At 39.5% G+C, this 13,117-nt stretch overlaps 1 protein-coding gene across 4 annotated transcripts in view; it reads left to right on the forward strand.

The window, feature by feature from the left end:
• Positions 1–749: 749 nt before the first annotated feature.
• Positions 750–13,117, forward strand: part of USO1 (USO1 vesicle transport factor) — a 96,100-nt gene continuing 83,732 nt past the window's right edge. For all 4 annotated transcript variants that reach the window (XR_009701112.1, XR_009701113.1, XR_009701114.1 and 1 more), the window contains exon 1: positions 750–1,031. Coding sequence is in view for 1 of the 4 variants with exons in the window: in XM_061192381.1 (XP_061048364.1) it covers positions 966–1,031 (66 nt within the window). In the remaining 3 variants the exon portion in view is untranslated. The remainder of the gene's footprint in view (positions 1,032–13,117) is intronic.

Raw genomic sequence — 13,117 nt, forward strand, 5'->3', positions numbered from 1 at the left:
AAGAAACAAGGCATACCGATTTGAAAAATGCCATTTTTCATGCTAAAATAAAAACCACACTGAAAATGTAGGGGTTTAGAGTTAATAACAAAACGTCATGCTACTAGCTGCCGAACTGACACGGCAGATCAATGTATTTTCTCTAGTAAGTTAAATGCAGGGTTCGAGTGGTTTCCTCCCCACACCACAGGAAAATAGCGGTGTACCTGGTATTTAGATCCAGGAATTCCTTTTAGCAGGTTGGAAGAGCAAGAGCTGAGAAATGCGCCCTCCCGTGGCAGTGGAATGAGGGGGCTCTAGCACCCTTTTTACCACCAAACAAAGCCCTGTAAAGAAATGCAATTTGCGGGGACGAGAAGGCCACAACGCCGGTACTGCTACACCGCGAAACCAAAAGAACCCTCCCAGGGGCCGGGAACCCTTACCTGTCAGGTCGGCCGAAGGAAAATTTCACTTTCGACTCAACAAAATACGACCCCAGATTTGACAGCTTGCAGTAAGTCCGCTCGGCGACAATTAAACACCCTGAAAGCCAAAAAGCGTACACTATCCGGATTCTCTCCAGCTGGCAGGGCAGGGCTCGGACCACGTGGGTGGTTGAGACCAGCCCGAGCGACCAGCGCAGGGCTGGGGTAGGAGGTGTGTCCTTGCGGAGGGAGGCGGGGCCTGCGCAGTGGGCGGGGCTTGGGCGGACCCAGGCTACCGACCTCCTCTCGCCTACTTTCCCCCTTGCCTTCGCCCTTCGAGCAGCCACGTAATGCCACGTCCCCGCGCATGCGCATTTCGACAAGTGGTGGAGGCTGTTTCCGGGCTTAGGGGGCTGGAGCTGCAGCCGAGTAAGAGGCGGTGGTGGCGGCGGCCGGAGAGCGCTGAGTGCGGGCTTGGGGGCCAGGCCCTGCGGAGGACAGGGGAAGTTATCTTTTCTTTCCCGACGGGGCCGGTGGAGCCGGTGGCTGAGCGGCAAGATGAATTTCCTCCGCGGGGTTATGGGGGGTCAGAGTGCCGGACCCCAGCACACAGAAGCCGAGACGGTGAGAGGAGCGGCGGGTCCGGGACTTGGGAAGGGTCCGGGTAGGAACGGGGACGGAGGACTCGGGGGCCCGAAGGTCACCTCCCGCGTGTCACCGTGGGCCGGGAGTCCACATGCCTCCTCCCCCTTTGCCCCTGTGCCTTCCTTCCTCTCCTGAAACCCTCGAGTTGTTTCCTCACGCCCCCAGCGAAACCCGCAGCGCGGCGGCTCGGCCCTGCTGACAACAGCTCCGCAGGCCGCTTGGTGGTGGTCCGCGGGTGGTACCGCCCGGGAAGTCATCGATCCGGGGCAGGGGTGGCCCGACCTGTCTCCCACGCCCCTCGGGGCCGCGGGCCTGTCCCTCCCGTTTCGCCAGTGTCTACCCTGGCGGTGAGGAAAGTCCAGCTCCCTCCCTCGCGGTCCGGAATGGGGCTTTGGGGAAGACTGCAAGAAGGTTTAAAACCCAGCTGTTGACCAGAGCAGTTGGCTAAGAATAATACGATAGTTTGGGCACAAAGCTGCCTGCCCCTGTCCGTTCAATTGGAGACAGGTCGTTCTGCCAGGTGTTATTAGTTCGGACCCCGTTTTTCAGTCTTACCCAAATATTTGGGAAATACTCCCTCGGACGTTGTAGGGATCTTTCGCGCTCAAACTGCTTTGGAAACACATTTCCCTTCCATTCACCCCATTCAGAAGTCTGAACTCGTGGTAACAGGATTTGCAGCGTCACTTTAAAAAAATTGTTAGCTACTGCAAACAGTATTTGATAAGTTGGCTCGATTTTAGGTTTAGGATAAACTTTCTTCGAAGTTTGGTTAAGTGTCTATTAGAAATGAGTGTATATGACTTGTTTTTAAACTAAGCTTTTAATTTGAGAGTAATTTTAGATCTACAAGAAAGTGACAAACTGACTTTTTTGGGGGGGGCGCTGCGTTGGGTCTTTGTTGCTGTGCGCCGGCTTTTTCTAGCTGCAGCGAGCGGGGGCTACTCTTCGTTTTGGTGCACGGGCTTCTCATTGCGGTGGCTTCTCTTGTTGCAGAGCACGGGCTCTAGGTGCGCGGGCTTCAGTAGTTGTGGGACACGGGCTCAGTAGTTGTGGCGCATGGGCTCTAGAGCGCAGGCTCAGTAGTTGTGGTGCAAGGGCTTAGTTGCTCTGCGGCATGTGGGATCTTCCCAGACCAGGGCTCGAACCCGTGTCCCCCGCATTGGCAGGCGGATTCTTAACCACTGCGCCACCAGGGAAGTCCAAGGTATGGCATTTTAAAGGTAAACTTTGGGTAGTATTCGTAGACATTACTGGGTTGTCTATGAACATAGATCCCATGTTCTGTGTTCCTGAGATCCTGAAGGGTAAATAATAGCTTTCATTTGTCAAACTCTTACCTTGTGCTGGGTACTGTGCTCTTTATAGTTCACATTTTCCTTAGATCCCTAACCACCCTGAAAGATAGGTGATAGTATCCTCACTTTACAAATGAAGAAATGAGGCTTAGAGAGGTGAAGTAACTTGACCTAGGTCACACTGCTAGTAATGGAGCAGGGATTCAACCAAAGTTTGCCTTACATCAAAGCCTAGGCTTTATTGCTGCTGCCCCATATTTTAATACTTATCTGGGAATTTTGGAAATTTATATAATTATTAAAATTAACCTCACAAAATCTGAGTTAGAACTGTTTAAAGCAGAAGCTGAAAGCTGGTGAATCTATCTTCCTTCATTTGAAAATCAGGAGATTTCACATACACACACACACAAACTGATATTTGGCTTCTCTTGTCCATTCCCGCTGTGGCTTCAAGGCAGCTGAGTTGCGCTCTTAGAAGACCATGCTCTCTCCAGGTTACCATAGTCACAGCCCACCTCTTCAGCTTTTGTTCATGTATTTTATCTGTCTGATATTTTTGTTTGAGGCACCAAGTTTTATAGTGTGGTTTTTTAGGGCTTGCTTTGGAGTTAGACCTTGATTTGAATCCTTGCCTTCCACCCCTAATTGGATTGAACAGGCAAGAGATGGCTAAAACCTTATGAGTAAAATAAGGAAAATGCGTACTCTGATGGGTGTAATGAAGATTAAGTGAAATAAGGAATAGAAAGAACCTAAGACTTAGTATGTGCTTAATAAAGGCTAATTTTTATTACATGTGTTTAGGGAAAGAATACTCTTTTTGTTATAGTTAGTCTTGGCACAATGACTTCTGTAGAAAAGGTGATGTACAGTTAACTGGGTATAGGATTTTAAAGCTGAAAGGCCCTTTGCAGATCACCCAGGTGGAACCCCCTTATTTTACAAGTTAGGAAACTGAGGCACAGAGCACTAAAGCAACTTGCGCAATATTGCAGAGCTGAGACTAGAACACTTTGATCTTGCCATAGTGAATGGAACAACATAGCTTTTATATCATGGTTTCAAAGTGAAACTTGAGTATCAGATGTGTATCTTGTATATATAAACTGAAAGGAAAGTTGGGGGGTCCTTGTTCTTGCCCAACGTTGAACGTGTATACTCAAAATTGGAGAACTAATATGTCTTCGGATGAGAATTAATAGTTTATTCTGAGTTACAGTATGAATAAAATTTATTTCACCATCTCATTCCATCAGGAAGAATAATTGGTATAAGGGGGTCATAGGTCACTAATTTAGAAGTATTTATAGAGCATCAACAGAGTGTGTTGGTACAATATTAGATCTTTTAATTGGTGATTTGAAGTGACCTGGATATTCCAGTTGCCAGAGCTTATTTAGAATATCTAACTTCTGCATTATCAGCTAGTATTTTGTAGGTTTGTCCATTCCTGCACAATTAAATTATTTCATTGTGGTTTTCCATCTTTTTTGCTATTCTCATCTCTTCGCAGTGGAAAGCGTCTTTTCATTGTCTAAATTCTACTTCTCCTTTAAATCCATCATCGATCCCTTCCCTGATTTGCACCCTTTACTTCTTTCCCCCACCAAACTGCATAGAATCTCTTTCCCCTCTGAGCAATGTTCACAATTTAAGTAGATTGTGGATTTCTTAGGCTCTTTACCATTTTCTACCCTTTAAATCTGTGCCATCTCTTCTGGACTCTTAAGCGTCTTTTGGGCAGTGTTCATATATATTTTATTTTTATTTTTAATTAATTAATTAATTTTTGGCTGAGCTGGGTCTTCATTGCTGCGTGCGGGCTTTCTCTAGATGTGGTGAGCAGGGGCTACTCTTCGTTGTGGTGCGCGGGCTTCTCATTGCGGTGGCTCCTCTTGTTGCGGAGCATGGGCTCTAGGCCCATGAGCTTCAGTAGCTGTGGCACGTGGGCTCAGTAGTTGTGGCGCACGGACTTAGTTGCTCCGCGGGATGTGGGATCTTCCCGGACCAGGGCTCGAACCCGTGTCCCCTGCACTGGCAGGCGAATTCTTAACCACTGCGCCACCAGAGAAGTCCCCATAGATATTTTAATCTTTGTTTTTCCATAGTAATACTAAATAAATATTTGTTAAATGAATTAATTATGGTGTTATGAAAGAAATCACAAATCTGTAATCATAGCAGCTTACCAATTACTAGGTGCTGAAACAATACTTTTTAAGGATTGTAGGAATCAAAGTTCTGGAATGATTGAAATTCATTACGTCAAACTTTTTACTTAAAGGATTTTTCAGGTTTGCCGTGCTTTGACTGCTTTCCTGCTTTTTCTTAACTAAAGTGCCTTCTAAATGTGTGAGTTGTATTATTGCTTGCATAGTACCTAGCTTTTCATACTTAGTTAAGAGTAACTTTGGACTGGTATTAAGATGTTCTTTAGAAACAAAATAGTAAATATTTGTGTTTGTATCATATGTTAGTCAATAATTCTATAAAGTTTGGAATATTTTAAGTCTAGAATTTCATTCACATTAAACCTTTCCTGTTTTAGAGTCAAATACTTTTTAATTTGATTTCTCTTTTTTACTTTAGTAGAGAAAGGCACTGATTTCTGATGATTGTAGCCTCCTTAGCCTTGGCATACTTTGCTAGGTCCAAATAAACACTAATTATAGTAAAAATCCTACTCATTCTTTTGAGTGCTGAGACATGCTTAATTTTCCATCTACCTTCCAGCTAATATCTTTTTTTAAAGCGAGTTTATTGCAAATTCCAAGAAAAGTGTTAACTACATTCGGTGATAAATCATGGAGGGGGGGTTCTCTTCTCAAATTGTGTCCCAAGGCATGAAAGTTGCAAAAGTCCAGAAAAGATATGCAGAATTACTCTACTGTTAAGGCTTCTCTTTTTCGATCAGACTTTGGTCAGCTGGCTTAAAAAGCAAAAGGGCTAACAATATGGACACAGCTGTAGTTTCTTTTAATAAAAATTGTTATTAAGGAATGTGCACTTAAATTTAGACATAGCTTTGGTTTAGTCAAGCATATGAGATACCATGTTACTATAAATGTGTAGCCTGACTCCTATATCTGGATTCTTGTTTCATATTCTACATTAATAACCAGGTCAGTGTAGTAACTGGTATGTGTTTTCTCTCTTAGCTCTCTTACAATAACAATGTCAGAGAAAGCCTTAATAATGATTTGTGTTTTGATCACTTCTATACCCAACCAAAGATGTCTCTTATATTCTTTTTAAGTAGTGTCTATTGAAAACTACATGGCCTTTTTTTTTGATAAATTTATTTATGTATTTATTTTTGGCTGCGCTGGGTCTTCGTTGCTGCGTGTGGGCTTTCTCTAGCTGCAATGAGCGGGGGCTACTCTTCGTTGCGCTGTGCGGGCTTCTCGTTGCGGTGGCTTTTCTTGTCGCAGAGCACGGGCTCTAGGCGCGCGGGCTCAGTAGTTGTGGCTCCCGGGCTCTAGAGCGCAGGCTCAGTAGTTGTGGCACAGAGGCTTAGTTGCTCCGTGGCATGTGGGATCTTCCTGGACCAGGGCTCGAACCCGTGTCCCTTGCATTGGCAGGTGGATTCTTAACCACTGCGCCACCAGGGAGGTCCCTACATGGCTCTTTTGAAGGTTTATTATGTATAGATTATTTGTATCATTTAAAATTTGCATACCAAAGCATGTCCCAAAGAAAGTGAGTAGATGTACTTGAAAGGGTTCCGTTACTAAAGAAGTGTGTACTGAGTGATGGTCAAAAACAAAACAAAAAACCTGATACTTATTTTTTTTTGTTTTTTTTTGTTTTTTTTGTTTTTTTTTTTTTGTTTTTTTTTTTTTTTGCGAGGACTTTCTCTAGTTGTGGCAAGTGGGGGCCACTCTTCATCACGGTGCGCGGGCCTCTCACTATCACGGCCTCTCTTGTTGCGGAGCACAGGCTCCAGACGCGCAGGCTCAGTAGTTGTGGCTCACGGGCCTAGTTGCTCCGCGGCATGTGGGATCTTCCCAGACCAGGGCTTGAACCCGTGTCCGCTGCATTGGCAGGCAGATCCCCAACCACTGCGCCACCAGGGAAGCCCCCAAAACCTGATACTTATACAAGGTTTATTAAACAGGCACTGTGTTATGTTTTCAAATAGTTTCAAGATGGAGATATAATGTAAGTTGTGTTTGCCAAATCTAATTGATGATATACATTTTTTCCTTCAGGAAACCTTGTAGGTCTAGTGTTCTGAGGAACACATTTTGGTTACTATTGTCCTAAATGATATATTTTTTTAAAGGAATGCTACATTTTAGAAGTCCTTCATTATCAGTTTTATGGAGTTCATGAAGTGTTGCCCATTTGGCTGCCTAAAAGACAAAGTAATTCCTGATGTTTTATGGTTTGAGAAGTAATTGTAATCACTTCTGAATTACCTTTTAGGAGAGAATGTAAGAATTTCTTATATAAATTTGTTTCTCTTTTTATACATTTATCTCTTATTATTTATACTGTTCTGTCTGATTTTTGTGATGTAGATATCATAGAAAAGACATGCTTATATTTTTATACCTCAGGCAGAAATGCCATAAACATTCTTTGTATAAAAAGTTAGTCACCTTTAATTTGAAAACTTTGGTAGTGTTAGACTTTGAGATGCTAGCATTTGTTATTTGGTAGAGAAGTTTCATTATGATGTCTTGCTTAAAAGGGTGTGCTTTTGGAAAACATAGTTCATTTCTGAGAGAAAGCATGGAGAATAAATGCAGTATATTATGTCAGCTGACTTACTGGTAATTGTAATGGAAATAGATTGTGTTAGGTTTATGGATTTATCTGCAGAGAGACTGTTTGACTGTAATGTTCCTACTTTTTTTTTTTTTTTTTAGATTGTAATAATTTAGGTCATCTGAAGATAAGTCTGGCTTTTGCTTTTTTTCTTTTTGGAAAGTCTTCTCAGTAGTAGAGTTTGAGTTAAACCAAATTTCTAGCTCTTTTTTGTATTTGAAAACAGTAATTTTTTTATTCCATTAAAACAATATAAATGAATTGACTATTGATTAGCATGAATTATTTTAGTCCTATAGTCATGGTTGGGGAAGTTCTCTCCAAAAAAGTTATAACTATGTTTTAAGCTTCATGAAGGCAAAGTTATATCAAATAAGTTGGTATTAGGTGCTTGATAAATATTTGTTGAATAAATGATTGAATGGTTGAATTCAATTTTTTTAAATTGACATTCCTGACTTTCTTTTTTGCATGTCAGTTAAATAGTTACTGAATACTAAAAAAATATGGATTTCTGTTAGGAATTGTGAGAAAATATTGCAAACTACATTATGTCAGTGTCCTTTAAATGTGGCTCACCATCCTAGTTTTATGCCATCTTCTTTTTTTCCTCTTTTACTTCTCAGGGGTTTTTTAGTTTCACATTCCTCATCTCAGGTTTTTCTTTCCTAGTCACTCCTATTCCCATTGCTTCTTTTTTGGTGTCCTTTGTGTATTACTGAATAAAAATAAATGACACTATTAGTAAGCTAAACAAACAAACATTAAATTTGGATTATAAGGTTGTAATTCTGATTATGCTCAATTTATCAATTATTAATGGGATTTTTTGTTCTTTTCATATTTTTCTTAATAAGTGGAATTGTGAATCTCACACGGCAATTACTGAAAACAAGAGTCCTGAAACATAATCACCTGCATGAGGTTATACATATTAGTTTATTAGCTCTTTATTTTATTCCACAAAATGACAAACAATACTAGTAAAGTTTAAGTCTTCTTTGACTATCATCTCCAATTTCAGTTCTCTTTCCTGAAATAACCACTATTCTTAGTTTGGTATAAATCTTTCCAGACCTTTATGAATAATCATGCAGTATAGAATTATATATTTGTATGAGCATATTTATCCCTCTTTTTCACAAATGATACACTGTTTATAGTGTTCTACAGCTTATCTTTTTCATTGATTGATATGTCTTAGAGATCTTTGCATGTTAAAACATACAGCTACTTTATTAGAAATTATTTAAAATATCAGATTTTTAGTTGCTTTTCTTAATTACACTATATCCTCTTCTAATAGACTATAAAACATCTTGATAACAGGATCCATATCTAATTCATCATTGTATTTATCTCTGATTAACTCTAATACCTAGTTAGCATAGTATGAATTAGTTGAAATACTGCTGTCTCTTAAGTTTTTCCTTCTTATCACACCTTTCTGATCCTTTTAAATAAAATTAACTCTGGGTTAAATTTTACTTGTACATATTTTTTCTCTTTAGAACTGTTTTTTGTTAATATGTAGTATTCTGTTGTTTAATGCAAGAATCACAAACTCAAATCCCAACAGTGTCAGTTGGGTAACATCATTGTTCAGTGAAGCAGGTCGGGTTAGAGAAGAGACCAGAGGTCTGGGATGAAATTGGAGCCTGCATATCCTGCCTTGAGAGTGTAGCTAGTGCTCAGCTTCAGCCAGTTGTTGCAGAGAGCCAATTTAACGGCTTTGAATCCCGTCCCACCACATACCAGTTCTGTGAACTTGGACAAGTCACTTACCCACTGTGCCTCTGTTTCCTTATCTCTAAAATGTGGATAGTAATAGTGCCTATCAATAGGATTTTGGTGAAGATTAAATAAATTAAAAAGTATAAAGAATTTTAGAACATAGCTGGCACATAGTAAGTGCTCTACATGCCATATTTTAACAGTTCTGTAATGCACTTTAGCATTTAAACATCTCTGAAATCAGGTTGCATCTTGTAATTATAATTGGTGGTATTTCTTTTTTCTTGGCAATACATTTAAAAAATGGTAGATCTTATAATCATTGGCTTCTTAAATTGTATGAAATACAGTGTTAGCTACCATTAGCTATCAGGCTGATGTTTTTCAAGAAAAGGTGGAAATCTGGAGTTTTATATGAAGTCTTTTGATTTTGAAATGTTGGCTTAAAAATTATTTTAAACACTGTATAGGCCAAATAGATTTTTTCAGAGGTTTATAGCAAATAACTACATTATTACTTAGTAGGTAAAATTGAGTATTTTTAACATATTCAAAGTTTTGAGTATTAAGTAGCCTTAGAACTTATCTAGTTTATTCTTCCATCTTGTAGATAACAAAACTGACTTAGAAAGCTTGTATTTAAGATACAGTCAATCCTTGTTATTCGCTGATTCTATATTTGTGAATTCACCTACACGCTAAAATTTGTTTGTAACCCCAAAATTAATACACGCAGCACTTTCACACTGATTTGTGGACAGATGCAAAGTAGCAAAAAATCAGAGTCACTGATGTGTGCATTCCCAACTGAGGTCAAACAAAAAGATATTCTGCCTTCTTGTTTCAACTCTTATACTGTAAACAAGTGTCCTTTTCACAGTCTGTTTAGTGTCATGTGTTTTGCATTTCTGTGCTTTTTTAAAATTTTCGCTGTTAAAACTGGCCCCAAATGTAGTGCTGAACTGTTGTCTAGTGTTCTGAAGTATTGTATAAGAAAGCTGTGATGTGCCTTGTGGAGAAAATATGTGTGTTAGATAAGCTTACCTCAGGCATGAGTAATAGCGCTGGTAGCTGTGAGTTCAGTGTTAATGAATCAAAGGTATATATTGAATAAGATGTCTTTAAACAGACACACGTTAAACACACACAGCACACGTTAAACAAGGTTATGTATTGGATCCATTGATGAAAATGTTACCAGAGACTCACAGGAACCTAGCGCTGTATTTTCTTTAGGCACAGCAGTTCAGTGTCTGCTAGTTCAGTGTTCATGGTGACTATAGAGCATAACTATTATGAATAACAAGAACCAACAGTGTTCAGAAAGTAGACGAACAGTGAGTCAATCAGGTGGTATGTAAGAGCAGGTAATAGAATCAAAGCAAAGTCTAACATATTCTGGAAATTTCTTTAAATGTTTGTGTTATTGAAGCAGTAGTTGAAAACATGCTTATTATAAATAATTCAAATCAGTATACAGTCTAAAGTTGCCCCTTTCTTCCTCTTTTCACAATCTTATTTCCCATTACCAGGAGTAATCTCTAATGAAGTTTGTTGTACATCCTTCCAGAGTGTTTTCTTTGCATTTACCAATATGTTTGTTACACAAATGAGTTTCTTTATGAGTGAAATAGTTATATTCATAGCTATTTGATTTTTTTAAATTTTAACAGTAGGTATTAGAATTTTTCTATTTACTAATCAATGAACATAGGGTTTTTTTTTAGAGAGTTTTTAAAAATGTTTGTAAGTTTCTTTGTTTCAAGCAAATAGACAGAAGTATCTTTTCCTGTTGTTACCAGTATTCTATTCTGTAACCTTACATATCTTGACTGTCCAGTTGACCTTTGAACAACACCAACGCTCTGCACAGTAGAAAATCCTCCTGTAATTTAATTTATAGTTGACTCTGTGTATCCACGGTTCCTCCATATCCTCATATCCTCGGATTCAACCAACCGAGGATCACATAGTACTGCAGTATTTGCTACTGAAAAAAAACCGAGTATAAGTGGACCTGCGTGGTTCATAACTGTTGTTAAAGGGTCAACTGTATTTATATCTCTGTTGATTCAGGCAGAAAATCTGGGAAGGTTACCTGTTTGAAGTCTACAGAATGGTCATCTGAAATGTGGTGCCTTGGTAGTATGCTGTGATAATGAGTACTTCGGTAAAAGGCCTAGGGACAAATATTTCTGATTTTTTACTAAAGTAGACTGGATTAATTTTTTCTGTATTACAACTCATTCTTTTGATCAATAATGGCAGCAAAATGTTAACTGAAAAGGAGCAGGATGGCATTGAAATCTGTGGGATTTAAACTTGTACTTCCTTTCTAACGCTCCCATCATGTAGGTAAGGGTGTTGAGGACTAGGACAAGAGTCTGTGACCTCAAACAAATAGTAAATTTATAAATTTTGCTTTAAACTACTAAGTGGCCTCCTTGGTCGGATTCTGAGAGAGTGAGTGAGTTGATAGCAACAAAGTCTCTCACCTCAGGATCCCATGTGGGACACTGAGTAAACATATCCTTCAACTCTAAAATACTGTCCTTTTTCCTTCTGATGGTAACATCCTCATTCACTCTGCTTCCCTACTTTTCCACTTGCTTCATTTTTGTTACCAATTACCCACACGTCCGCCTATATCCAAATCATTGCTTAACTTGGGACCTTCTGACCAGCTATGCTGTCCAAAGTAGTACTTTCCACCCAGTCTCTGTCTTATTTCCCTAATCATTTCCCTCAGTGCACTTATTATTTTCTGTATTTATCTTGTTTTTAATTTATTCTGTTGTCTCCTTGCTATTATAATTTCATTTGAGTAGGTACCTTCTATAGTGATTCACTGCTGTTTCCCCAAAATAGAATTTTGCAGGGCCCAGCAAGATATTAAGCACTTTAATAGTATTTCTCAAACTGACTGTGGTGAAGAACCAGTTGGATTGTTTTTTTTTGCCCCCAATTTCCAATTCATCACAGACCAATACTTTTGTAAAATATAATAAAAATGAATTTATAGGAAAATGAAATGACAATACACACACACATACTCATGGACATACAGTATACAAGCCCAATTTTTGTTTTGTTTTTTAGTTAAACAACCATGAAGGTATCCAGTTGTTATAGAAGTTTCTAATGCTTAGTCCCAGTTTCTTTTTCTTTTTAAATTATTTATTTATTTATTTTTGGCTGCTTTGGGTCTTTGTTGCTGCACGTGGGCTTTCTCTAGTTGCAGCGAGCTGGGGCTACTCTTTGTTGCCGTGCACGGGCTTCTCATTGCGGTGGCTTCTGTTGTTGTGGAGCATGGGCTCTAGGCATGTGGGCTTCAGTAGTTGTGGCACATGGGGTCAGTAGTTGTGGCTCTTGGGCTCTAGAGCGCAGGCTCAGTAGTTGTGGCACACGGGCTTAGTTGCTCCACGGCACGTGGGATCTTCCCGGACCAGGGCTCGAACCCGTGTCCCCTGCATTGGCAGGCGGATTCTTAACCGCTATGCCACCAGGGAAGTCCTCTTTTTTCGTTTTTATTGAAGTATAATTGACTTATAATATTATAATAGTTTCAGGTGTACAACATAGTGGTTTGGTATTTTTGTACATTACAAAATGATCACCACTGTAAGTCTAGTTACTATCTGTCACCATGCAAAGTTATTACAATATTATTGACTGTATTCCCTATGCTGTACATTACATCTGTATGACTTATTTTATAACTGAAAGTTTGTACCTCTTAATCTCCCTCACCTATTTTACTGATCCCTCACCCCCCTGCTTAGTCCAATTTCTGAACTTACCTTGTCACAAACCACTGCTCTCTGGTTGCACTGACCATGGCCCCGATGAGGGTAGCAGCACTCTAACATTTGTTGAATGAATGAATGAATGAATGAATGAATCACCAACTTCAAGATTATGGCACTGAATTCTTCAGACGCTGTTACTCCTTTGACTTTACCAAAACCAGAATATTCTGAGATATAGAAAAGTGATTGTGGATTCATATCAAACTTCAGCTAGCTTATTCAGTGATGCTTTTTGATTCTCTGATTCTTTTTTTTAAATGACAAAAGAGACATTTGAATACATGCTTAAGGAAAAGCTGTAGAAGTGTATAAAATGGAAAGTGGAAGTGCTCCATGAATGGGCATTTAAGGTCCTTCTGTTTTGTTTCTTTTTCTAATACAGTGCTACAGTGGTTGTTCTTGTAATTATGACTGTACATGTGCATATATTGCCTTAGGACAAATTTCT

The sequence above is a fragment of the Eubalaena glacialis genome, chromosome 5 (genome assembly GCF_028564815.1).
Source record: "Eubalaena glacialis isolate mEubGla1 chromosome 5, mEubGla1.1.hap2.+ XY, whole genome shotgun sequence".
NCBI lineage: Eukaryota > Metazoa > Chordata > Mammalia > Artiodactyla > Balaenidae > Eubalaena > Eubalaena glacialis.